General features: G+C 47.6%; 1 protein-coding gene across 4 annotated transcripts; it reads right to left on the bottom strand.

Annotated features, from left to right (window-relative positions):
* Positions 1-44: 44 nt before the first annotated feature.
* Positions 45-26,234, bottom strand: LOC143350240 (uncharacterized). 4 transcript variants are annotated; one of them, XM_076782195.1, is made up of 4 exons: positions 26,044-26,234; positions 25,851-25,973; positions 18,988-19,156; positions 45-130 (listed from the first exon to the last, which is right to left on the bottom strand). In XM_076782195.1, the coding sequence occupies exons 1-3, from the start codon at positions 26,077-26,079 to the stop codon at positions 18,992-18,994; spliced, it is 324 nt and encodes a 107-aa protein (XP_076638310.1). In that variant the 5' UTR covers positions 26,080-26,234; the 3' UTR covers positions 45-130; positions 18,988-18,991. The 4 variants fall into 4 exon arrangements, with proteins under 4 accessions (XP_076638310.1, XP_076638309.1, XP_076638308.1 ...); XM_076782194.1 differs by lacking the exon at positions 45-130 and adding an exon at positions 5,475-5,601; XM_076782193.1 differs by lacking the exon at positions 45-130 and having other exon boundaries at positions 18,894-19,156.
* Between the last annotated feature and the right edge of the window lie 1,752 nt (positions 26,235-27,986).

Genomic DNA, 27,986 nt, shown 5'->3' with positions numbered 1-27,986 from the left:
GAGGTAATGCTTCGCCCTGTTAATGGCTTACTGATTGTTGTCTCGTTATCCTTGGATATCGAGTTCCCTATTGCTAGATGTTGACTAGGTAAACTGTCGTCCGGACTCACCGTCGATCAAAATTGCAGCACTAAACAAACGAAAAATAGATACATTCCGGAGGCTGTGAGAAAGATCAACAGCAAAAACTAAAAGAGGACTATTTTGTCCGAAACTTGCTAATGGATTCTAATCTATCTAAATGGTGTAAAGGATTAGGTTATAGGAACCTTTCGATGTTCTAAATGAATCGTTACGATAGAAAGATCGTCCACGTTCGAACTAGAAAACTCTTGTTCCAAAGATTTGTTACCTAACATCTATTGGTTCCGGTACCCTGAATTCACCTGTCGTAACCCAATTTCTCGCGACCAAAACTAAGGGATCGGAAATTAGGGAGATCGCTGCTATAATTTACGATATCCTTTGGCTTCGAAGGAATAAAGACCGGATCCTACCTGGCGCCCCACGATGATTATGCTGCGAGATAATAATGGCATATATCACCTGGCGCACAGATAAAAAAAAAAACTTCTTCACTACCTGAGTCCGCGTTCCCCTTACGCGAGCTCTGCCTCTTCTACATGGTAATTAACCCTTCCGTTGCTAGCGATAAATCCGTACAACGACTAGAGCGAGCGTTTCTGTGTTGGAAATAGAAGAACGATGGCTTTTCTTTGCTCGAAACGAAGACGGACCGTGTTTTCCTCTTTCTCAGAGAGGTCGGAGAGCGTATCTCCTTTATTATCGGGAAGATTAAAAGGGTCGATCGAACGTTCGATGCGTGAATCGGTGTTGGTGTTGAGTAGATTCTAGTTTTTCTAACAGGTATTAATTTTTTTTAACCTAGTTTCTCTTCTTTCTAAGTCAACGACTGTCCAATGGCTTACGAACCGAAGCGTACGCGTAATAAGCTCATTTTAATTTTCTTATGTCACGAAAGGGTCCACCTGATAATAATAGATCTCGTTGTCGGCTTGTAGTCGGAGATGCTCTTTTCGATTCCCGTTTCCCGGAACGACAAACTTCGAGCCGTGTTTCTGGATTCGCGAGAAGGTTGTTGCAACTTCTTCCACGGCGTCCGGGTCGTTTCTTCACGGCTGGATCGTTTTATTCGCCGACAGCGGGACCATCGTTGGTAATAAAGACATTAACGGACCCTGCCCGGCGAACGACTACGGCCTTCCGTTCCAGGAGACCAGTTAGTTCGAGCAAAGCTTGGAGACTGACGGCACCGGGCCTGCACGCTTTCGGCGAAGTGATTTACGCCTCGCGTACTATAATTATTGAAGCGCCGCACGAAATTGCTTCCACGTATTTTCTCGGCCGCCTCGGTCGTGCGACTCCTCGCTCGAGTTCTGGACGACGAGATCCGACCTCGAGGAGGACTAGAAATCGAACGCCGCGTCGCGTCGCGTCGTATCAAATCGTATTTGCTCCAAGAACGCGGCGCTTCTTCGAATTTATGTCGGGACGAGGGATTACCGGACACTCTTGTTCCCGCGTAAAGATTTTCATCGGAATTCATTTTCGAACTTTACGCCCGGGAACCGGGGAAAAATGATGGCGGTAACGGGACAATAAACCCACGAACGAGACGTACTCGCGACCGAAGACGTCGAATTTCCGACACGTTATGTCCGTCATAACCTGGATTTAGAAGACACCGGTAACGAACAAACGACACTCCCGGGGAGGTCTTCGCTCGGTTTATTTCTGTTCGTTTCGTGCGCCGGATCTCCGGAGAATCGTCGATATATCGACGCCCAGAAACGACACGGCGAGTGAAAAATGCAGCGGAAACGAGACGAGAAATATTATCTAAACTCCGCCCGTGAATCTTCTTATTCGACTTTTAATTGATTTTCTCAACAATTTCCCCAAGCACCGATTACGAACTAAGTTATGGGGCCGTTGAGAGCAATTCGCTGGCCGCGATACGTTCATAAACGACTCGTAACTCGCAGTTATTCTCAACAAAGAGTTTTTCAGACACGTTCGATTAAAATTCCTCGACGGACAGAACCTTTGGACGTTCGCGAAACGATCGTCGCTAGAGACAAGTTCAAAGAGAATCGGCACGAGCAGTCTTGGAAAGTACTCGACGCGAGAGAACTCTTTCGAAGCCAACGAGCACCGCGTAAAAAACGCACAAGACGAAGTCGCGCCAGAAACATAAACCAGCTTTCACGATTACGTCGCGAACGACGATGAGGAGAACCGAAAGAAAGCACGTATAAAACGCGCTCGACGGTCTTCGTGACTTCGTTATATTAACGTCTTACAGACCATCGGCGGCTTTATCGATAATTAAACGAACTTTCGCTGGGAGGAAACGCGACGTTCGATCCAAAGTTCTTTTAATCCCGACGCGAACAGTCGCGAAGGAACGTCCGAGGGGCAGCACGGGTTTAATTTGTCTTTAAAGCCGCGTCGTCGAGCTATCGACGAACCGGTATGGAAATAAAAGTACCGCGGATCCTCCGTATTCCCACTTTTCGACGACATTGTCGGTAATTAAATCCAATCGATCACCTTCGAGATATTCAGGATTTGCTGACTCGAAATCACGACGGAACGTGTCGAAATTCTCACAACCACCGACAGACGATGAACGCGGTCGCGGCAGGTTTCCCCTGCGTTTATCCGGACGCGTCGTTTGCTTTAAGCAGAGAAAAGGAGCGAGCCGCGATCCGAGATAAAATGGCGGGTCATAGAGGTCCGCGATTAGCGTGCTTCACCGACTGGCCCGAAGCTATGATGGCACGATGGATAAACGAGAGGCTCGTTTGGACTTTCGACGACTTTGTCCGGAACGTAGCCGGACCCTGACCTCTCTGGATTTTTTCGTTCGCGGCATTGATAGTATCCTGACAGATGCTTTCGGACCTCTCCGTCTCCTCGGTGATTTGTTAGCGTGGACGAGGTAAACGCGTTCATTCGCAATCAAAAATATTAAAATTTTCCCATTTACGAACAACGTTCAGCGAAAGAATCACTAAGAAAGTAAAAGTTACTAAGTTATAGAAGAATTTTCTATTTTATTTGATTCGTCCATTGGTTAATTTAAAAATTGATTGTCCAAGAATTCCAGTTTGCAATGTTTGCCGGCAAACTCGCCTAATTACAAGAATCGGCACGAAACGACGGTGTCTCGTTCTCGTCGCACCACGAGTAACGACGTCGGAAGGAAGAATTGCGAATGCCGGCGTCCAGAAGTTGTAATTTTCCCATCGTTAAGCGGCGAACGAGGATCTTACAAGGACTACGAGGCAAACGAGAGAAACGCTTTCCGTTAAGCAGTCCTGGAAGATGGAATCTCTCTGTCTCGCGATTTCCTGTGTGTTTTATCTGTTTGGAAGAATAGAGACTCGACGGAAGCAAGCGGGCTGACCAGGGGAAAGAAACAGAAGGAAGGGCAGTAGATATCGTGAAAAGTTTCGAGATAGAAGGCTGTCGTTCCTGTCTCGGACAGATTTGCAAGATGATGCATCGAGCCCCGAGGAAGCGATTTTAAACCACCCGCGTAGCTCGATGGAAAATGGCGAGTCTTTTCCCGATAATTTGCAATTCCGACTAGATTTTCAAAAGATTTGGGATTCTCGAGAAAAGGACTCTCGTTATTAAATTCCTGACGGTGAGGTTTGCTACCGTCCTACGTAGTAACATGGTCATGTTTGCAATAATCTTGCAAACAAACCGAAGAATCCGATGGGCGACGGAGTTATCCCGAAGAGACTGCGAGTCATTTGAGGCCGCGTAGACAGGCAGTTTCCACCATAGGGCAGCCTCGTAGTATTAAGTCATTACGTTCGGCCCCGGTCCTAATAATACCCTTTGCTCGCTCCGAGTGAGCGAGCCGACCGAAGTCCCGTCCATCCATCCAGTTGTCTGCCACGACGACGTGCCGCATCCTCTGCTTCCTGCAGAGGTTCTCACGTGGATCGTTCCCTCTTTAGACCGAGCGGTTCCTCGAGATGCCTCTACACCCATCTCTAAACAGCGTTTCGACCTAACTGTAGCAGTAGAATGTTAACGCTACAACTACCTGGCGACCGACACCTGGTTGCTTCTACCGGAGCGGAGGAGTCAAAATTACTCGTTTCCAAACACAACAAGTGCTACGACAAAATCTACGTTCCCTTCGTGAGCATTTCCTACAAATTGAACCAGATATATTTTTTTTTAGATGCAACAGTTTCCTAAACGAAAGCATATAGACATAATTCCAGCAGGAAACGATTAAACGACGACGGAAAGAAGCGTCACGAAGGCGAGTTCACTGTGGAAAGGTCTCGCGAGTAGAGTGGTCAATGATGACAGAGAACGGGGTTTTCATAGGCACGACGAGGAGCATGGAATCGGCAGAGACCACCGGGTTCGCTCTCCGGTTATGCCCGTCGGGCTCTCGTGGTTTTGCTCTCGTAATATCTTATTACACGATCGCTGCATGCCTGGCTGGTGCACCTACACGCGTGCCGAAAGATGTACGCGCGCGAGCGGCCCCGTACGTTAACCCACCAGGTACATTACCCGTCCAATGATATTCACGATCGTATCTTTTCCAGGGAAATTTCTGCCGATCGTAAACTTGCCGAGAAAATTCGAGGCGTGTTATTATTCCGCGACCAGCGGGACGTTGTTTCGCGTAATGATCGACCGCGTTCCGTTAACGATCGTGCGTGCAATTTCGCGGCGACTCAGCCACCGTTTATCACTGGACGTACGACCGTCCCGTCCGAACGTCGCCGTCGTGGAAACAACCGCTCCGAGGATGATTCTCGACTCCGACGTACCTGATTCATCGCGGATCGCCGCGGGGAAACTTGGTTTGTCTGTTTAGAATTCTCGATATCGCGATCGTACGTAACGTTCAGGACTTCCGATGGGACCGTCGGAGTCGAGTATCGAGTATCGGGAAATGCTTCTTCGGAACGCGAAGCTTTGATTGCGAGAAAGAAAAGGTAACGACCGTTCGGAACGATGGACCGTCCGGGGAAACAAAGGGCAAGGCTTCGTGAAACGTGGACGACTCCGAGAAAGAAAAAGGGAAGCTTTCTCGGAAGATGGACCGATGATTCTAGGAAGGAAGATAGTGTACCTCCGGAACACGAATCGCTGGTCCTAAAATAGGAAAGAGTGTACTTCGGGAATCGTGGAAAAAGACCCGGGTTCGTCTGTTCCCATAATCTTGGTGTCCGGATTGCCTGAAAAATGAAATTGTACTTGTATCTTACGTAATAGTGCCTGTAGAAAGTTTGCAAAATCATAAATATGAGGTTCTTTCAATGAGACAAGGAAGTCGATTCTTTCTAACGATAAAATGCTGACCGTTAAGAATCTGCTTGTTGGCATCTCTGGCCCGTAGCGTTTCCGTGCGGCGATTTCACTCGTTTATGGTGTATAAGGGACCACCAGCGCTTCGTATGAAGTTATTATCTCCGATGGACTCCGCTCGATGTACAGCCGAGTATCGGCTCGACACACTGTCGGTTCTCTTCGCCTCGTAGCGTCTTACGATTCAACGAATCCTCGCGCAAAGACGAGCAAAGAAAGAGAACACTGTGAAAAGGAAGTAAGAAGCCAACATTAATACAGGAGTTCATTGATAACTAGGATCTCCGGTCTTATAGAATATGTTTCTTGACAAATTATTCTGCCATATTATCTTGACTAATTGTTTCTAAAAAAAAAAGGGGAACGAATCGAGAAGTGTCGGGCGATTCGTTCTGCGCAGGACCACAGACGAGTTTCGAAGAAATCGGTAGGCTGTGATCAAAGGAACGCGGAGCGATGCAGGTGGAAAACGAAACAAAATTTCTGAAAGACCGGCTGCGGGTATCGCGCGACACGATTAATGAAGCAGAATGGGAAAACGAACGCGATCTCCTTCCGGCAACTTGCCTTTCCCGTAGACTAGATTCCGCAACAATGAGCACTTCATGGAACTCTCCCCTTTCGCCAATAACGCCTATATAACGCAACCTATACAGAGCTGCACGCCGGTTCCTTACGGAGAAGGACGATCCAGCGTTGGATCTCCAATTAGAGCAACTTCACCGCGTGGAGAATCGCTAACGAGCTTTGACCGAGAAACCAAGCTGTATCTATTCCGCGAGAACTAGGGAAGATTTACGGTCGGCACGCTTGCCTTTGAAATTCGACCGCGTTTACTGCTCGCGACTTTCCGCCTTCTACGGTCAGTTAAAATAGTCGCGATCCGTTATCGAGCGCTATGATAATATGATCGAGATCCTGATCAGTGTTCTTAGCTGAAACCGTTGCAACGTGCACTCGATGACAAATTGTCCTGTAGCTTCGATCGATTAATGATCCTGGATGACTCGATTCGAGAATGCAAGTAGACGAAACGCTCGTGCTCTCGTTCCCAATCTGTTCGCGGGTGATTAATGTCTGGCACCGCGAATTCCGCAAACCATAATGAACCGAGATCTGATTACCCTAGGATTGCTTGATTTGCATCCGGTCATGGCTCGATAGCACGTCGCGAAGCAGTCACCCGAACACCTTGCCTCGAGTTCGAGAAGCGTAGGAGGTTTCTTGCATGTCATTAAAGTCTCGTCTACTATCCAAGGTGTATGACAAACGAAAGATAATTACCTCAAGTTCAACAAAGATGATCCAACGACGAAACGATTTTATCGGTGAACTCGTCGTCGATGATCTAGTATCTTGCACAATTTCAAGGTATCGGATTTACGAGGTACCGAACCTCTTACAAGGTGTACCGGATATGTTTTACATTTCCTCGCAAAAGACATACTTGAAACGCATTCCGAAGTGCAGGTCATAAATGTTGCGAGTTAAGAGCAACTTTATCCGCGATAAAGTCGAAATCGCCCGGAGGAAATAACAATGGTAGTCGGGCATTACGACTTCCATCATCGCGAAAGCACAGAACGTTTCGATCTTATTGCGGTCCCATTGCATTAATATCGCATCGGTAGTCAATTTTACGCGCCTCCCGTCGCGATTCCCGGGCTTTCGCGTTAGGCAGCGTTTGCGTCCTGGCTGTCTATCGATCCATGCAGATGTACGAAAATCGAACTTCCGCCAGTCTGCGAACGATGAAAATTAAAAAAAAAAAAAAAATAAAGTAAAGCAGTTCGATAACAATTCGTTTTCGAGATTCGCGCGACATCGTTCCTCCGACTTGGCATTATTTGGTTCTCGAAAAGGAAAACATCGTTGAAATGGAAGCTTGAGAACAGCGAGAGAGAGTAAGAGCGGGAAACTGAACCGGCAGTAAACAGAGCGTAGTGTCGCTTTCCTGATCCATTTAAGCGCCGAATTCTCTCCCGTTGCGAAGGATCTTATCGCTAAGTGGCTGGCGCGCGCATCCCGAACATCGGGGGCTCCGTTCCTCGAGGCGGAGACGATGCTAAGAGGCGAGACCGAAACGGTCTAGGCATGCATCTTTCATCTTCGGCAAGGCAAAGGGTTTAAACGGGGTAGAGAGACGGCTCCGAGGTACTCCGCCGTAAGGGTTGCGCCCACAAATGGTGGCTCTTCTTTTGTTTGAGAGAGACCGTTCAGGAGAGGCTGCTCATTTGCCTACTCAAAGGTTGCCTTCCTGCGGACCCCTCCGTCGCTCGCTTCTCCCTCTTCCTGGACATCTTCGTTTCGAGGGTTATTACCGTTCCCTGTGATCCCGCGCTTCGTCCTCGCCGTTATTTACATACGTATCCTGTGTTTTTGCTTCGAGAGGAAGAGGAAACCAATTACCGGACGATTAACAGAATTCTCTGGAAAACGCTCGACTCTCGAAACCATGCACACGATGTGTCGTACGATATGGAACCCGCTTCAAAGATATATTGAATTTATCCTAAATAAAACGTAACTCTTTACACGATCGAATGATTTAGAAGTCTCTGAATCGGGAAGGGCGTGGTACTCGTGCTCTTTTATTCTCAAATTCTTAAACTTCCAGATGCAGTCTAAAATCAACGAATCTCTCAAACAATCATCCGATGCCTCCGCCTCGTAAACTCTCGCCATTCAGATGCAGGCTTCGAAACAAGTTTGAAACATTGACCGGGCCCCTCGAGCGGCGTGAAATTCTTGATCGACGATCGGAGCGAGTTTCTTTTCGCGCAATTTCACCTTCCGAAGGAAAACGTTCGTTAAAGGACACGGCCGGATAATCGTTCGGAACCGCGCGCTTTGGTATTCCGCTTTGACGATGAGATTCGAATGTCAGCGTCGCCGTCGTCTCTGGCGGGCGCGGAGAGGCTGCTAAATTAAACGCAGTCAACCGTGATCCTGTAAACAGACCATTTCCATGCCAGGAGGTTCGCCAGGCTGCGCGACTAATGGGCTTGATGATCCACCGGGGCTTGACGTCGTGAATTAACATCAACTACGACGTTTTCCTGTGCAAACGACCTTGGAAGTGGATACATCCGCCTCTCGACGTGGCCGCGCGTATATACCCCGCCGGTCCGAGTCGCGTTAATGCAGACGGCGGGATCGCGGAACGAACTCCTGGATCTTGTTCCCTCCTGCGGATTGTTTGTCTACCTTTCCTCTCGGTTTAAAGGAACCTTTGGATTTTGCCTGCCCTCCGAGACCTGGTAGGCTCCTCACACTTTCGTGGAAACGTTTCTTCTCTGCGCGCTATCGACCGTCCACGATCGATAGACAATAATTTTGACACTTGCTATGTACGTAACCATCAGCAAAGTAATCATCCACGTACCGACGCAACCCTATCATCTAGGTAGTCCATTCGTCGGACACTCAACCGTGTTGAAACAATAAAAGAAAGAAATACCGGTTCTCGAGAAAAGGTAATTTACGATCTTGCATACCGCTGCAGGTAATTTGCATACCCATAATTCTCCAGAAACTCCGTTTAGAATATGAAATTCGCTGCAATGTCTGTGTACTCACGGGTGTACCGTGCTCCGTTCGATAAATAGCCTTTAAATTTATGACAATAATCTTTCGTTTCGTTAATGTGATTTAGTTTCCATCGCGTTCCGTTTCTCACGATCTACCGTCTAAGCAACGATATCGTCAAGCTTCCAATTTTAAATATTGCGTTAGAATTATTTTATTCGTGACTTAAATTAACGGAACGAAGCACAGAAATGGATCTCTAATTGCACGTCGTTTTTCAGCTAGTCACCGACGGGGTATCGCTTAATTGCTTGTCGGGGAGAACAAAAGGGGATGCAAACCTTTTTGCCAAACGTCGGGGATAAGCCGCCTTTAACGTCATTTTTAACGTCGACGTTAAGCAACGCAAATCGTCCGGGGACACTTTGTCCAATTTAATCTCGGCCTTTTTGCGTGCTAAATTCCAACAAACTCCGGACCGGGATGCAACGCCCCCTCACGCTGATTCGTGCCACGCACCATCCGGTAGGCATATTTACTAATCCCCGGCGGATTTATGATCCCGACCTACCACGATGTTCCGCCGTATCGCATAAGCCTGCAGCCATTTATTGTTTTCCGGCTGGCGAGATCCAAACGACTCGCGTTTCCGCCTTCTTTCCAATTTTTTAATTCTCCCGGTCCTCGAACGGGCGAGTTCCTTCGACGTTCGTTCAAATTTTACTTCGCCTCTGTTCAAGTCATTTTAATAAGAAAAGGGCGAAAAGCCACCGTTTGGTCGCAAAATAAGCAGCGGTAGAAATAGCGTTACGTTGATTTCAATTTCTGACGCATCCTTGATTCATTCTGATTTCCATTCTACCACTTGCTGCTGTGATTTATAGCTAGAGGCGAATCTACAGATTCTACTTACCGTGGCCACGCGCGATAGAAGGAGGACCGCGATTAATTTCCGCAGGTTCGCGTTCTCCTGCACGCTAAATCAGCCGCGGGGCACGCGCGCCTTCGAAATTGTCTACGGTAATGCATCTGCAATTTCCGTCCGTTCGAGGAGCTTCGCTCACCTGAACGAAACTTTGCCCGGGTAGTAATAATGCCCGCAAAGGAACCTGTGGCGATGCTTTTGCCCTAATATTCGGACGCACGCTGGGAGATTCGGGGGCGCAGGCGCCTCCGCAGCGTCCGACCAGTGCGGCAAATTTCTACTTGCACCGCGGTATTGCACACCGTCAAAATTGTTGCGCGTCAAAATTTATGGAAATTCGGCATCCTCGCTCGCGATTACACACGCTGCACTCACGATCCTCTGCCGGATCGTTCCTTGGGAAATTCGGGAAACTTGTTTCGCGCGTTTCGAGACGCAACTCCCGCGCACTTCTTAATTATTTAAACGAAACCCATTGGATCTACAACACTAATTCTCTTTACGATCTCTTACGAATTGACGATCATAATACGAAGGATTTCAATCAACTAATTAAAAATTGAAGTTTATGAACTAGTGAAGGAGCACGTGGCGATTTCGAGATCGAGAGCGGACGAGATCCCGTCGTTTCGATTTCGAACGAGTCCTGCGCGTGGGTAATTGTGCTTCGATAAATAACTCCGGCGAATAAATACAAATGGAGAGGAAAGCGTCTCGAGAGGACCCTTCGAGGGACACGGAGAAAAGTGGGTGGGTGGATGGGTGGGGAAGAAACGAGGGAACAAGAAGAGGTCGCAGGGGAGAGGAGAATGTAAATCGGTGCACGCGGCTATCTGTCGGGGAGGGAAATCGTGGAATGCAAATTGACGAGAGGGACTCGAAGCCGAGCAGGAGCGACTGGTGCATTGCAGTGGCCGGCTAAACGGATAATCAATATATACAAGGCGTCAACTCGACTTCCACGTCGAATTTACAACAACGTGCCGGCCCCGGCCGTTTTCACATAATTGACCCCGTTTTTCGTCGCTCGTCCCTCGGCCTCGCGCGCACAAGATGCCCACTCGAGCACGTCTCGATCGGAGGATTTACGATAAAGAAAGATCGCGACATTGTTTTTCACCCGAGCCTGACCTCGTCGGCCCTTTCCATTCTTCTTTTTGTCTTTCCTCTTTTACAGCGGCTCGACGGAAGCGTCTGAAAGATCGTTTTCCAGGTGACTCGACTTGGAGTATCGTTCACCGAGCCTCGAGCCTCGTGCGGTTTCGCCCGTTAAATGCACCAGTTTATTGGGTCGTGTTTGCAGTTTTCGAACAAAGATTCAACGATAGGCTTGCGTTCTAATAATTATAACCTAGGATCGGTATAATCTAAGAGCATGCATTTTTATGTATTACTGTTGAGATTCGTCCCTTCTTAGACGTAGAGAATTCTGAAAATCTTCCTCTCGAGTCCTGAGATCGAGACCTCTACACGCATCGGTGTTGGCAAAAGAAAAGCAAAGCAGGGAAATTCCAGACGACAAGGTAACGCGAGGTTGCGTTCTCGGCGAAAGAATCTCGAGGTAAGAAGGTAGAAAGCCGGGGCTAGATGAAGCGCGGCCGGGTATCTAATTTCGGTATCACGGAGTTCGTACACACCGAAGATTCGCCAGAAGATGACTTTCGAGACTCCGGCTCGGTCCTTCCTCATCATCGTAAACTTTATGCCGCGCCGCGTTGTATACGCTCGGCTGCGCTATTACATCCGAAGGGTGAGCCGACCTGGCCGCCGAGGGGTTGGAAAGGGTGGTCGATCGTAGCGCGAGCGGAGCTCTCGAGGTGGTACGGGTCGCAATTTCAGCCGGCTCTTTATGGACCATCACAGACGACGACTAAACTTCGAAGGTGGCCGCCTTCTTCCTACAATGTTAACTATATTCTCGTCATAGTGGCGGGTACGGAGGAAAAGTTACCAGCAACATTCGAGACCGAAACGGAACGGGACGGAACAAAACGTGAAACACAATATCCGGGTGCCCGCGAATGGGAAAACAATAGGTAGCCTCGAGCTGGAAAAGGTATAATCTTATTACGCGGTGAAATTACATGGAAATCCTCGTTGCTCGGAGCAAAGAAACCGACCCACCGCCCACCCGCCCGTCCGTACGAATGTCCTCCCGACAACCCCCGGTTTAGTTGCCACTGTTTCGAGTCGTTTTCTCACCCTGTTTCCTCGTCGTGTCCCTTTTATCGCGCCGGAAACGTTTACGCTCGAGAACGTCAAGTCGCGCGCACTACGCTCTCGCGTTAATCCGCACAATTTCGACGCGCGATTCCACCGAAAACGAATTCGACCGCCATTGTTCTGCGTCCCTGGCTACGATCTGGGGAAAAAAGGTATCCGCATTTGCATGAAAATATCCGCGCCCCTCTCGAACCTGCCGTCCGTTGAATTTCGTGGCCGTTATACGAGCCGACCAATACCACTCGCCGAATACAAAGATCGCGAAAAAAGGGTTACCGCGAATGTTTCGTTCCCCCTCTGCTAACGAGGCTCGAGCTTTTCAGGTTTTTTGGTAACCCGTTTGTCCGCTCTTTTGCCCTCCGTGCAACGAGATTACACGCGTAACATTAACGTTCGAGGCTACTAAAACCAAAGGTACTGTAGCCCAGACGATATGGCGTGGGAACAACCACCTAAAATTCCTATTGGTTCTTTGGCTCTTTAAGAAAGAAAAATAGCTAACGAGACTGAATCACGACGATTAGTATCCGAACGTAATTGTTTGATAGCTCGATTCGAGTGGATCAACGTAGCGATAAGATCCTTTGGAACTGCACGACGCGGTTAAATAATTAAACGCAATTCGAACGATCGTCCAAACGTCTCGGGGCTCTCGATAAACGGCGAAAACCGAAGACCGGAAATGTGTCCTAGCCCTGGTAAAACGATCGTAAAACTGATCGTACCGTGGCTAAGTTATCGTTCGTTTCGCCAAATTGATTACGTGAATTATAGATACTCCGAACTCGGTATCCTTGTATCACGTATCAACCGTACGTGGTTATCCTTTCGAAGCTGTTAATGTCCGACCGCGAAGAATTAGAGTTCACCGCCTTTAAGCAGTGTTCGCGTCGGGGTCCTCGTAACTCGCGGAAAACTACCGACATCCCTGACGAGCACGGACCGCGATCGACGTTGTATCGCGAACAGAATCGCGGTAGAAAAAAAAAATGGTTCTGGACGGAGGAGAGGTATAAAACCACCGCACGGAAGGGTTCGGAAGAGGGTGCAGAGGAGGAAACGTCACCGATCCACAACGGTCGTTATTGCGATTTCCAGTTCAGTGGTATCTGCATAATACGCATGTGGGGGCATCGCGTATGCGCGACGCGTCGCAATATTTCACCCGGGAAACACTTGGAAACGACGCTTTACGTTCCGCGCGAATATTTGTATCGGACGGCCAACCGAACGTCGCGCCGGCCAATTTTGTTTCCATCAAAAGTGGGATTAGCGACAGAGAAGGATCCAATTGAATACGCCGGATCGAATCCGGGTGCGATCACCGTTTTTCAAGAAGCCATCCGGATAGACCGGGATCGCTTTTTTTTTGTCGCGCCGCACCGCGCCGCGGCGTCCCGAGGTCGTCGCGGTGAATTTATTGGGAATGCGGCGCCCGGAAACGAATAGAGGTAACGACGGCGTTTCGAATTTGTTCGAGCGAAACGCTGATTTCCAACGGTATTAGCCTTTGAAGCCCAAGGATTGATCGACTAGTCGCGAATTACATCCGGAATGGATTTTTTTTTTAAATCGTCCAATGATTGTCGCGCGTGCATTACATTGCTAGCCAGCCATCATCGGTCGCTGTCACGTGTTCAGATTCAGGTTTTATCTCTACGATGCTACATAGTATAGAAAATTATTTTCGAAACAGTTTTATTTCATAATTCGAAAATATTTCGTCAACAACGCCAAAGGAAAACGAAATAATACCGACGACCGATAGACTCTGTTATACATTTAGCCGTTTTATATTCTCCCCTTTACAATCGAGGCAAGTTACTATTAAAAGTGAAATGCCCCGGCAACGCTTCCGTTTTATTTTCTCGCAAAGACCAACGCGGAAGGGCCGCCCGTAAAAGCGAGAACGTAAGGTACCACCGATTTCGCTAATGACCGAGCGTAAAACGCCCCGTGAAATTTTCGTCCTTTATGAGCGGGAAAAAGGTGTGGAGGCCATTTCCACTGGGAAAACCGAGCCGCTGGCTCGGCGCGATTATTCGAGCCACGTTTCCCGATACATCGTCAAACTGGCCTCTTTCGCGAACTTCTTCAATTTCCGCCGAATATTCGACGACAATCAACGGTCTCGCTTCCACTCCGCTCCAGTATGAAAGAATGTTCCTCGCTTCCGCGAGATTTGTTTCTTCGGCAAACGACTGTGATCTATGATCATCAGCAATGAAAAGTAAAAATGTTCGATTAGAAGGAAATCGCGACACCAGAAAGATTCCGGCGGCGAATTCAGACTCGCACAGGTTCGATGGAATTAACCAGATACAGTTAAGGGATGGGGGTAGCCAGATTGAGAGATTTACCGGCTATGGGCGGTCAGGTGGGCGGTTATTTATGAAAAAATCGATGTTCGCAGCTCGAAAGTATATTTCAGAGGGATGACGCGATGGCGTGTGTGTGTGCAGGAACTAGAACTGGGCGAAAGGATGGTCCGAGCGAGACGGAAAGAGGACCGACGAGGAAGAGGTGGGCAGAAGGGTTGCCGGAGAGAGAGAGAGAGAGAAGGGTCCATAAAATAGTTCGTGCAACGATATAGGGCGGAGGTTCTCTGAGCGAGTAGAACGGACTCGGCGTTAACTTAGTCCTATGATTGACGGTTTCCGGTTCCGGCTTGCCTTGGCCCGGACTGATATATCGCGACTCGCCGGAAGTCTGCGCAAAAGCATCGCCGCAGAATTATTGGCCGGTCACGCGGACCGGCCATTATCGAATTTCCACGCTCGAAACCGAGCCTAATGTTTCACGGGAACGCAAACGTTCGACCACCTTGCAGCCTCCTACGAGCCCTCTGTTTCTATTGTTTTCTTCGATGGTAAAAGGACCAGTGCAAGGATCAAATTTCATTGCACGTAGGTTGAAGTCAGACGTACGTCCAAATTGCCAATACTAATAACTATTTCATTAATAATAGAGCAGCAAATGGTTCCAGGGTTCGAAACGGGAGGATTTTGTATATACGAATATGCCCTATCCTTGTACATTTTACATTTTTAATACGGACGTTACTCGACATTGAAAAAAAGCGATAAGGATCCAGCAGCGTTTGTTGAAAATTGGCTGAGCCACTTTAGAAAATCCTCGCGTCGGGATCCGATCTCGGTAAACCGCATCGTAAACGCGACGACAGGACAGTAACGCGCGTGTATCGTCGCGACGGGAATTATGCTTTAAACCCAGGGCTTGCGCGACGGAAGCCACGAACAACAATGTCGCCCGGCGCGTTTCCTTCTCGACGAAGTATTCAATTACTAACGAGTGTCGGCTATAAAGCACCCCTTTCCTTCCTCCGCCACCGCCGCCGTCGCCGCCGCCGCCGGTGGTAACACGCGACCAAGTCGCGCCACCTAAAGGATCTTGTCACGCGTGTATTTTTAACGAGACTTCGCTTACCCCCTCCGCGAGCTTAACGTCGCGCGCTCGCATCCCCCACATCCTTCGGCAACCACTCGCAGACTACACCTGCGACGCTCTATCCGCCCCCTCAACCCCTTATTCTCACTTTATTATCGGAAAGGGTAAGTATCGCCGCGTTGTCTGGAGTCTCGATCGTTCCAGATAACGTGGATATTGATAAATTCTCGAATAAAGTTATTATATTTTACCGTATTTCTAGATGTTTTATGTCTAGATCGAATTGCAAAAACGATCGAGCTAGAACGATTCCCTGGTCTCCGACTCGGTTGCAGATACCCGCGAGTCTCGCTCGCGTTTTTCCCCGGTTCGTTATTGCTAGCAGCGTCGAGAGCGGCAGACTGTGCGTCGGAAGTAACGTTGGTACCTCTTAGCTACCCTCCACGGCCGCAGGGTGAGTACGTCCTTCAGAGCGTCTGAGCCGCGCGTTGCACCTGGTTACGTACTGGCGTGTACAGTCGGTAAAACTAGTCGTTGAACTTTCGAAGTTCAATGTCCATGTCGTTCGATCCATAGCGAGAAACAGAGAGAGCTCGAAATTTCCCGGGAGATTCGTCTGGGTTGATGTTTTATCAGCCAGTGAGATGTTTCGCTAAACTGATTCCGCGCCGCGTTCCCGTGCATGAAATTTTCATCCGTACCTATCGAACTTGTCGAACTTGCCGCGTCGAGTCGGACGCGTCGACGTTACCTGTTCTAATCCTGCATTCCGTCCCGATGACTCCTGCAGCGAGCAAACTAGGTACCGTCCGTCTGTTTCGACCTATCAACTCGTTCGATTCCATTTCGAACATTGCATTTCGCTGCTTCGACGTTCTGTTTGCAAGTTCAAAAAATCTAACTAAGCTTATACCCTCTGTCTTCTGCAACTATTTCCATGTTTCGAACATGGAACGAATAGCCATGTTATAACAGGGTTGATTGTTAAAGGGGTTAATAAAATAGAAAGTAAACAATGTTCTCGACAGCGATGCTGGACAGTCTTCGAATGTTGATTAAATCGAACGTTAAATTAAATACCATCGTATGGATGGTTCTGCGAGACGGAAGTGGGTGTGTTTACACGCAACTGGTGAGTAAACATTGTTGTAGATTCAACGAAATCGTAATCAATTAACGGGCAAAGGTATTTCGGTCGTCGAAAAATCGTGTACACGCAATTTCTCCGATGTTGAAACCAATTCCCGATAAAACGTTGGGGGAACTATTTCTCTCGACTGTACCGCAAGGTGATCGCAATCGTCATCGTAACAGGTGCACGCGCGACGTCGACGAGTCTCGAGGAGTCGAACCGTTTGATCGACCTTCCATCCAATCAGCGTTTCGATTCTACTCGAGACCACTTCGATAACCGTTCGTAAAAGATAGTCAAGCATCATCTTTCCCTCTCGGTTCCGTCGACAGCAACGTAGACGAGACGACGTCTGAATTTCGTCGCGTTAATTTGCGTCCGAACTTTTAATTTCGTTCGTCGCTGAAAACGAAAGAATTTACCCGTCGCTATCCGCGATATCTGGAAATTCCGCACGCTTTTCGTTCGTTCGAGGCAAATTCGTAAATTCGTATTAGCGAATTTTTTAAACCAATATTCTATATTGGACGAGCAAAGATAGTTTACAAATGACGACTAACGATCGGACTCGCGACGATCTGAACGAAACACGTCGTTGAGCGCGACGGAAATCAACTTGATCGCGAACCTTGCTGGCAGATATTCGTAAATACGCCAATGCCGGGCCACCATTAATCACCAGCCAGCCAGGTATCCGTATTTATTGTGCGGATCAGCCGGATGCTGGCGCGATTATCAGCCGTCGGAATTACCTCCCATCAGCAGTAAATTGCGCCGAACCGAGCGACATTCTGCTAGCCGGTTTCGGGGCGCAGGACGACGGCTCGTTGCAAGTTACAACGATAGAAACGACGGACGCGAACGCCCGAGTCCTGGCCAAATCCTGAGACGAGATACGACTCGATGAAGGTTTAGCCATCCGATCGATCGGTAGTAAATTTTGGCACCCACCGTGGCGGTAGCATGTCCTTTGTACAGCCAGAGACGCGACCAATCCGATCGCTGGTTTGGAATTTAGCTGGATTCGAAATTTTGATTCCTCGTTAACAACTGAAACAGATAGTTTGATAATGGAATTAAATAAACAATATTTCGGTAGTCAGTTGTCTCGCATAGACTAGATTAGTAAGTCTTTTACCGGAGATTGTTTCTTATTGAATACTTCCAGTTGGGCTTCAGCTACTGTCACCGAGTCGATTGAGATACGTCTACGAAAACACTTTACGATACCGTAGAAGGATATCATCGAGCCATCAACGCACCATTACTCGGAGAAATAGAGCGAACGGACGGGTTTCCGGTGGTATACGTTTCCAGGCGAACGTCAATCTTTGGAGGAGCGTGTAGTCTCGCGGATTATTTGTTCACGTCGTCGGCATTAGTATCGAAAACTGTCATTGCGACGGCGTTAAAAGGAAATTTCCCGTTAAGAACGAACGACTTCTGGTGTCTCTATATTCTGCGCGTCGAGCGGACGATCCTTCCGCGAACTACTGCATATTTATGGATTTTTACGTTGTTCGTAATTTATGTCTAACTCGATACCACCGAGTGAAAATCGAGTAAATCCGCTCGCTCGCCAACGGAATAATATATTTACAATAACACGAAAACTCTAGACAGGGAATGTAGCTATCTGACTGCGCGTAATGCGGACTGGCGCGTTTATTCCGTCACGTAGGGACGGGAAACGAGCCACGGATTTCCCGATCTGTCTGCTCGCGTATACGGGCGACGTCTTTTGTCGCCGCGGAGAGCGGCATTTCTCCAGGATTGAATCGTAATAAACCGGAACGTGACAAAATTTTACCAAAGAGACACGCGCGGGTACGCCCGTTCCGCTGCACCGCGATCGACGCAGCGCGAGCACTTTCAAAGGCGTCCGCCAAACGAGCAATTAAATCGACGACGACGTTAACAACGTCCTCGATTGACGAAAGAGAAACCCGACAGAACTATCTTATATCCTCCTATTCTTCAATTTCTACAAAATAGCAATACTCTAGAATCGGAGGAAAATAATTAAACTTCAAGTTTATTTCAAGGGTTAAACGTAGAGTCCGTGAACGCTATGAACGAACGGCTGGCAAATGATCCAGATGCTACAAACTCCATCGAACAAGAACCGGCCGCCTTTGATCGTGCCGTGAAACAGACGCGGCAAATGCGACGTTAATCGAACGAATCAGCGATGCGGTGACACGACGGTCCACTTGCGCGGTAGACAGAACATTTAACATTCGAGTAACCAGCCGACGGACGCTGTGTGGATTCGGAGGATCCAGAAATAAACGAGCGAAAGGGGGCGAAAGTCGGTGTCGACGGTCCGTCGTTCACCGTCACGCGGCACGTCGTAATTAAATCGTTACACGATTCCGTTAAACGTCCAACTCACTGGGTTACGTCTTCATACGTTCGCTCCGAACGAGTCGTGCTCTTAATGTTTCGTGGAAAGTTTCGACTCTCTCTCCGCTGCTCGCAGCTGGTAGCGATTGTTGCGTATCGTTCCCAAACACTCCGTTTCTCAGGACAATCAGCCACGAGAAATCGAGTCCACGAACTCCCTGAAAGAACAGAGAACGCAATCAGATCATTTAAGACAGATCACCTGAAAACGTCATGTACATGCATAGAATCGAGAAATAACAGTTATAGAACCGACATATCTGCAGCAGTTCCGCCATTGTTCGGTTCACAAAACTGTGTTAATTCAGAACCAATTTATAACAGTTTGAAGCAGTTATTTTCGGAAGCGTTTCAACCGCCGGTGACACGAAGACAAATAGACATTCTCAATCCGTCGTCGCGTTGAAAGCATAAAAAGATCGAATCTCACGAGTCGCTGAACGCGTCAAAAGACACGAGCGTCTTTTTTCCTCGCACAAGAGCTAATGGCCCAACTAAAAATCGCAGTCGCGCCGGAATTCGCGGATCCGTTCCCGTAGTTTCTCTGGCCGTCAGCGTGATCGCGTCACTCCGTCCGATGTTTTCCTCCCCCGCCTCGAACGCTGTCAGAACCGGCGAGCGAATCGAAGCGAAAACGAAATAAAAGAAAGAAAGTTAGGAGGTAAGACGCATTAGTCGAGAAACACTGGCGGCGCTCTATCGTCTGGCGTGTAACGCGGCGCAGTTAAATAAACCAAGGAAAATGCATTTCTTCGCGTGTCCCGGATAGTACCGGATGCGGCTGTCATCCCCGCGAGCTCGTGCATCATCTTCCAGAGACTGCTGGATCACATCCTCCTTTCCTCGCCGTCTTTGCCAACCTTCTTTCCTATCTTCTCCTCCCTCCCCTACCCACTGTCTCAGATTTTCTTTCCAACGGCTTCTTCTATTCCCTCTGATCCCCCTTCCGGTCAAACGACAACGTTATTAATCCTCCGTTGCGGGCCAGATATTCTCCTTCTTTCGCGTGCAACCGCGGACCGTTAGTTTATTGATTCTTCCTAGTCGTATGCTCGCTAGTATATTAGCTTGTCCCGTAAGTCCTCTCTGTAATTAGTATCGCTTTGCTTTAGCGTTAGATTTCTGTACATTTTGAAATATGGAGAAACAGTATCGAAGAGACTGCTAGTGACATTCGTGTCGCATACGGGGATAATCTTGCGACAGTTCAAATCATCCGCTGTCACACGGCAGATAACAGTAAATTGATCGACACGACAGGAATCGATACACTGCCTACTGTATGTAAACTGATCAGAAGACGTTTCTACGTGCTTCAAAATATTCTTCTAATAATATTAAAATAGTATCTACCGTTTAATCTGTCCCAATACTGGAACATACGCAACTGGTTCGGAAGATTTAGAGCCAGAGATTTAAACGTGAAAAAACGGACGGGTTAAAAATATTGCCAGCGAGATCAATAATATTTTTAACTCTCCCCCCTCGGGTCACGCATATATACCACCCCCTGGCATCGTTCGGTACTACGACTTTATCTAAGCGTGACATTTATTAATAGCCTTTCTATCTTTAAAAGGAAAGATGACACGTCGTCGTGTCACCTCGACGCGCGAACTAACGAGACTAAAAGCTCGTAATTGATTCTCTTCTGGACGCCCTGCACCCTCTTCGCGGCTCGGGGCAAAAAAGAAACTACCTATTAGCGGCGTTCATCGGCTGCCATTAAATTATGACTCGCTACTGTCCGGATAACGATGGCTTCGCCTCAAAGCTGCTCTGTAATTTTTTTCATCCACCACCGGTCGCGGTCATTGTCCACTTTTTTCAGATTCTCGCGTGTCCGGATACTACACGTCCTCTGTACAAGTTCCAGAGAGTTAAACTAATTCCGAGCATGTTAATTCTGCGATTACTGCGATAATTTTCCCCTCTAAACAAAGGGACAAATTTTTCGGTGAAAGAAAAAATTTCAAATATAATAACCCAAAAATGATAGTGAAGCTCTACAACCCCGTAAAAATGGGCCGAAAAAATACATTGGATGAGAGGTCTACTCGCATACCTCGTCTGTGATAGTACGACGAATAATCCCAGTCGGTGGAAACTTCTTGCCATCGATTTCGCATTAGAGTTCTCGAGACGAGTTACTCGACGATTCTATTCCACATCACGAGATTCCGCCGTTACTCATTCGGCGACGCGCGTACGCGCCTCCAGTGATTAAATCTCATTCAATAACAGAAACTGGCAAAACTTGAGGGAACTTTCGGTTGTCCCGCGAGGATCCCAGCCGTTTCAGGAGGTGTCGCTGATCGCGTCTCGTAGAATCGACGCCGCCACGTCCCTTGCCGGAAGCGGCCGACGTAACCGACTCCCGAGGGGACGTTAATGTCATCTCCATAATCACCGTAGAGCCGAGTGACATGAACGTGATGCGGAAGCTCGAAACCCGGTCGTTCGGTCGAGCCATTACTAGTCGCGCCATCAATCCCTGCGATTAGGCTAATAATTTCTCCGCGTCCCTCCCGGTAGGACGACGCGTTCCGTTTGCGGGACAGACCGCGGCGCTAACCACGGAAAGGACACGGTGAATTATAACGCGTCCATGTCCCGTCGTGTTCGATCCACGTCGAATTACCTCCGTATTAGAACTGTTCGATCGACGAAGGATTCGGTATTCGCTGTTAGCTTTAAATCACTTTCTACCCGAGTACAGGTGCCTCAAAACACTATTTTCGTTTAAATTACTTACAAAAGTTCAACTAGCCCGAGACTCGAAATGCGATGTACAATTCGTAATGATTACAAATAGTGTCCGAATATTAATTTGATTCGCAGTACTTTGTTCGTAAGAGTGTCGTTGGCAATTCAAAGGATATCTACGAGGAACGCGAACATATGACTCTGAAATATGCAAAAGTGTTCGCAATTCGCAGGTGCTTGGAAGGGAAGAGCTTGTCACGGAGTCGAGGACTCGATGTTCCGCCCGAAGGGACCGACTGAATAGACGAGAGCCCGCGTCGAAGAAGGCGTTCAGTTTGCCAAATGACCGATGCAATCGACCTTGCAAATGGTAACGATAGTCATCCAATCTCGGTCGACACTCTCGGGGGTTGTGAAGTGGATGGATACGCGAGCCAAAGAACGTCGTTCGTATACGCTCTCGACGCCCTCGATTGTTTCGAGCGGGCCGAAACTATTTTCTTCGAGTGCTCGTTAGTCGTGCAAGGATTTGCCTATACTTACTCGACTCCGGGTCGATTCTCGGACACGATTTTGATACCATTTGCCGGCCCAAAAGATCTAAATGCGTTTGCGATTTCGTATTCGTATTACCGTGGATGGTTTGGTCACGCGCTTCGATGAATCAATTCCAGCACGGGCGGTTAATTACTATCACCCGATACTCTAATCCTTTATAAGTTTAGCGTACTTTCGAGCGTGATTGCAGTTAGGGCTGGAGTGTAATCCAATCAGTAGTAACAACTGTAACTTAACGCTACTTCTTATCGCTGTGTGTTTGCATTTGGATCGATAGTGTTAAATAGGAATAGTCGGATACACTAACAAAGACTCGAAACAAGGTAGAAACTTCTAAAGAGAGGTAAGTACGAGCAACAACGATTTCAACTAGTCGCGCGCCGCCTTCGTACTTGTCCCATTCATTTACGAATTCTACTAGGGTGTACTTAGAGATTTCTTTTTGCAACATGCTACGAAATGCTACAACGATGTTGAGAGTCTCGATAGCCAACGGTCACGCGAAGACAGCGTGCGAAGCAACTGCGTACAGCCTCGAGGGGCGAGTCGAGTGCTGGCCGCCGGCCGATTGTTTAACAAACCAGTTCGCGAAGACTGTATCTCACCGTTCGCCGTAAGACAACCTGCGATCCTAATTAAGAGGAATGCCAGTCTCACAATCCGTTCTTACGTCTTCGTGCAACCGCAGTTGTCGGTCCGGGAGGCATTATCTTTAATGAGAAATTGCATCCAGGCTGGCTATACCTTGTGGAATCTTCATAGTCGGACCGCTAACGATGTCCGTGATCGCTAACTACGCTATTAGTCAATGTGAATCTTGATCCTTGCTAATTAGAACTCGCGTTAGTTTCGTTCTTAAAAAAAAAAAGAAAATTATCGAACGATGTTCGTCCGGCGATCTTAAACGAGACACCCAAACTCTCTCTTACGTCACGATTTCGATCGAGAACGTTGTTGTATCGAGGATTGAGGGACAGGCATCCTAATCAATGTCTTCGCTACTCTCTTGGTCAAGATCAACTTCTATACTAGCCCGTGTAAATTATCTAAACGATCCTAAATAAATTTATTTTTGTCTTACAATTTTCGAAGAAGGTTCTGGCACGTGGTACCAGAGAACGATCGCGTGTCGATAGACGATCATGAGTGTCTTCGAAACGGTTATTTGGCAAAGTAGGCCGTGTTGCAAATGATTTTCTACGATTTTCGATAAACGACTAAAAAGCGTTCCCTCGGCCGCGGCTTTCCTCCTTACGAGCACACTCGCAACAACGCAGCGAAGTTAAATGGTTCAAACGAATGTAGGTCGAGCGTACTTCGCAGGTCCCTTTCAGAAACCTAAAAACGACTTTTCGCCCGCGAAACAGAAATCCTGAGCCTCGATCCTCCCGGTTGGCTATTCGTGGAAATGTTTTTCCGGCTGCGTTTCGAGGCAGACTCGTCCAACCGAGTCGTGATTGCCTTCTGCGAACTGTTCGACCTCGATCGCGGTAGACACACCTGGATGCGCGGATCGCTGAAACGAAGCAGTAACGCTGCTCATTAGCGAATGCCAGTTAGCCTCTGCTCGCTCGTTCGCGAACGTTTTGCACCCGTATTTACCAACTCCACTCGCGCCATCATACGCGACCTATCAACAGCGCCGTATCGTCAACCCCACCGATCCCTGTTCCTTTCGACATTTTATCAGCCCGTTCCATACCTACGAACTTGACAATAATTGTACTGTCATTATTTTTCAAATTTAATTTGCTTTACAGAGACCCGCGAAACGAACAATTTTACGATTTCGAATCTGGCCACCTACGAGCAGTGAAATCCACCTGGTGTGTGCCCCTTGACAGGCAATGGGGAGGCGTGGATGGTCGCGTCGACAGGGCAGTAACAGTAACAACAACAACAACAACGACGCGACGGGGTACGTCGACACGTAACTAGCGTCTGCGGCAACCACGGGTTGCGGAAAGCCTGATGGCCATGGTGGAATGCTAACGTCCGCATTAATACAAACTCCGCGTAATTAGTAGCAGACTGGGTACAGAGAACGTTATTCTAATGCGTTCACCAGTCACGGCGTGCTCTGCGCCGGTACACGCACGTCGTTTACTTTCGACACCCCAGCTGCGAGGGACAGCTATTCCGTGAGCCCGTCCTACCCCTTTTTTCCTGCTTACACCGTGTTTTCGGCAATTTTTTGGCAACGTGAACGTGTACCGAGTAGGGGATACGAGAAAAATACAGGAGAAAAATATGGGTTCTCGCGTTACAAATTATAGTTAAACGAGATACATCAAATCAAACTTTTCCTAGCGCAAAAGGATCTGTAATGAAATTCATTTTAAGGATGCGGAATCAAAGGATTTAACTTTCTTTGAAAACATTTCGAGCAAATGTTCGCAGAGGGTTGGGGATGGCAAAACACTAAAGGAGCGAAATTGCATGGGTCAGAATCGAGTTCGAAAAAAGCGGATACTCAAAAGGTTTCGTTTCTGCTTTCTAGCATTCGATGTCTGGTAACGGAACGAGACGAACTCCTCGACAGTAGCGAAAGCATCGAGAAGATGGAAGAGGGTTGGGGTAGGGGATGGAAGTTTCGATCGAAATACGCAGACTAGGTCAACGAAGGTACACCGGACGAATAGCGACTTTTGTCAACGGCATCTCAGAAAATTGAGCTCCGGAGTAAAAAAGTTTCGCAAAGCGTGGAAGTACATTGGCGACGTACATTTTCGAACGGAACACGATGTAAACCGACGTCGTCGTTACAGAAGAAAAAGCACGACGGATACACGCGCGTGGAGCTTTCAGAATTCAAGCAGAGGCATCGACGAAAACTTTCCTGCCACGAAACTTTTTCTCTCTTGATCCCTCGAGTTTCCTGTTTTTATTTTCGGTAGCTGTTGTTTCTGCTTCGTTTAAAGAGCGACTCGCAGAAAATCGTGTTTGCTCTTTTGCGTCGCTGCTCTGGAATAAATAAATGATATGTGAGACGATTCCGAGCGACGTGTTCGTGGTCTCTGACAAGGATGGAAGCAACTCGTTTAACGAGCTCCAGATGCCTCAACCTTTCTTTCGCGAAGTCACGAGCCTGGGTTATTGGTAGTTTGCGCGCTTCTTACGCAACTTCTGTCCGAACCCCGTCGTTCGATTTGCAGAACTCGACCTCCGGAATGTCTATGCTTCCTAAGTGGACTTTGCTTAAATAAATTACCCTATCGCTTGTTTCTTTTTACTCTATACAACTTGGCTAATTAATAAAAAAAATAATAGATTCTGACTCGTATGGAGAACGGCGCGTTTGCAAATTCATTTTCAATCGTTGCCGGGGACTCGACGCCAAGGACAAAAGCTCAGAAGGAAGGAGAGATTTTACAACGACAACGGGAGGCCGGAAAGTACCCCGGTGATCCCGACAGAGGCAATTTCCGCGAGGCATTAATACGTTGCAGATAAGATTGGCAATTCCTTGGTTCTCGGTGGCAGCCATTACGGACCTGGCGCGATATCATAAAACAGAAGCGATTTTCAATAACGACTGGCGATAATATTGGCAGACAACGAGTCTCTTTGTATCCCCCTCCATCGTACCTGTTTTCTTTTTGTTTCTCCCCCTTCTCTGGATAATTTTTGTCGTCCTCTCGATCCGGCGCATTTTTGCTCGAAATCTTGGAGAATTCTCCACGATTCCTTGAATTCTACCTTCAAACATAACTTGAAACAAAGTATCGTGTAAAAGCAAATTAGCTGCCATCGCATGGTCCTAACGAGAAAATATAATCACCTTTCCTTTCTCTCTGTGAATAGTCTGTCGATTCATTGCATCCTCGTTCGGATCCTTTTCTTTCACGAACGAATGGCTGTTAAACTTGACAAGTGTCGCCTTCGTGTCGTAATTAACCCCTCAGGTACGAAGGTTGAAAGTTTAGCGATTTTTGAAGGAGCTACATTACAGAAATTATGTTGAATAAGTAGGTGGATTAACATCTACTACACTAAATTTGACTGGTAAAAGTAAAAATACACGGTTAAGCATCGACAACTAACGTAGACTCGAAGAGTTAAAGAGTTTAATCTCGACGAGTCGACCGACGCTCGACCAGCGTTAAAACGCGTTAAACGTGGGGAAAATTGTTCTTCGAACGATAGTTAGTTTCCAATGTTGAAAACTACTTATCATCGACCGAACGTCTAGCTACTGCGTTAACGCTTCATGTTATTTATCAACAACTTTCGGAATTCGAGCCAAGTCTGAACATTAGGTTGTTCTGTGCGCATCGTACGCTTCTCGCGCAACATTCCCGAAACACGTCGGGGAAAACGGTCGAGAAAAATGCGAACGCCGGACGAACCGGTGAAAAAAAAACAGGTACCTTATCTGCCGGACAGTCCGTTCCGAGCATTGTTTCAACAGGAGAGAAGGTGAAAAGAGTCGGTAACGGACGAAACTGCGCCGGTTTGTGTGTGACTGTGTGTGTTCGTGTGTATGCGTGTACTCATGCTTTTAACGAGCAAACTTTCTACAAATAAATTTCGCAAATCAGCGAGGCAGTTCCTCCTGAGAAGCAGTCGACCCGTTGATACGTATTCGCGCGTTGCGTATCTGCCAGCAAGTTGGACGGTCGTATCTCGCCGCTCGCTTTAATCTGGAAGAATAAAGCGAACAACGTGGCCGGGTCCGGAACGAGGCAAATACCTGCCTTTACGCAGGAATGGACTCCGGCGTTTCCCTTTGAAACGGCGATTCGAACGCTGCAAGGGTGGAAATAATTTCTGTCGACTGAAAGCGGCCCTGCCCGAGCAATTCTGTGCCTCAATAGTTGCTCCTCAATTTCTAATACCGTACAAGTGGAGACGATCCAACATTAAACCGTGAAACGAAATATTTTTATACGAGTTTTCCACCCCAAATTAATCCTTTTGCATATTCGCCTCGAATCGCTGTCGGAAATATAATTTAAGGGAATGTACTATTATATTTTGGTCGTTAGCTTGATCGACAGTGGCCTTAACGGTATCCGGATTTTCCTTTCGATGGTGAAAAGTTTTCTCCGCGAAATTGGGCACCGTCAAGTTTTAATGGACGCTCGAAAACCCTGTTGAAACTTGCGAAAACACAGCCAACGGCCGCTCGTAACCTATTTTGAAATTAGAGACGATCAGGGGGGATGGCTCATTTAACGAAATTGCGAAATTTGTCACCGAGTCTGACTCAGATTCAGGTTAGAACTTTCCCTTTCGATTCGCTTACTTCCTTTCTTCACCCTTGGAAAAAGTTTCTCCGAGTTGACGTCTCCGTAACCGTTCCATCGAGCGCCCCTTAACATCGTATTAATTAGAGGATTTTCAAGGAGTGACTTTAGTTAATCCCCTAGCCCTTGTTGCTCGATTTTATAGCGCACCTACACCCTCTGTCTCTGCATTTCCATTAACTTAATGCCGAATCGGCGATTCTCTGAACACTGCGTGATTCATTCCTCGAACGATAGGTGATTTATAGGACTATTCCAGTCTGGAAATAGTTTAGAAAAGAAACACGAGAAGACTAAAAATTGCTAGACCCCTTAAATGATGTAAATGTTAATGACAAATGACAATCTATGGAATTTTGGGACCTAACCCAGACCCAATATAAGGAACTTCATTATGCGCGAACCGAATCTGATCCTGAGTATATAGCAGCAGATTGTTTCCCTGTAATTTATGAACTCGCCTGACATTCTTACA

Source organism: Colletes latitarsis, chromosome 14 (genome assembly GCF_051014445.1).
Source record: "Colletes latitarsis isolate SP2378_abdomen chromosome 14, iyColLati1, whole genome shotgun sequence".
Classification (NCBI taxonomy): domain Eukaryota; kingdom Metazoa; phylum Arthropoda; class Insecta; order Hymenoptera; family Colletidae; genus Colletes; species Colletes latitarsis.
This window is presented reverse-complemented; position numbering and strand designations above follow the sequence as displayed.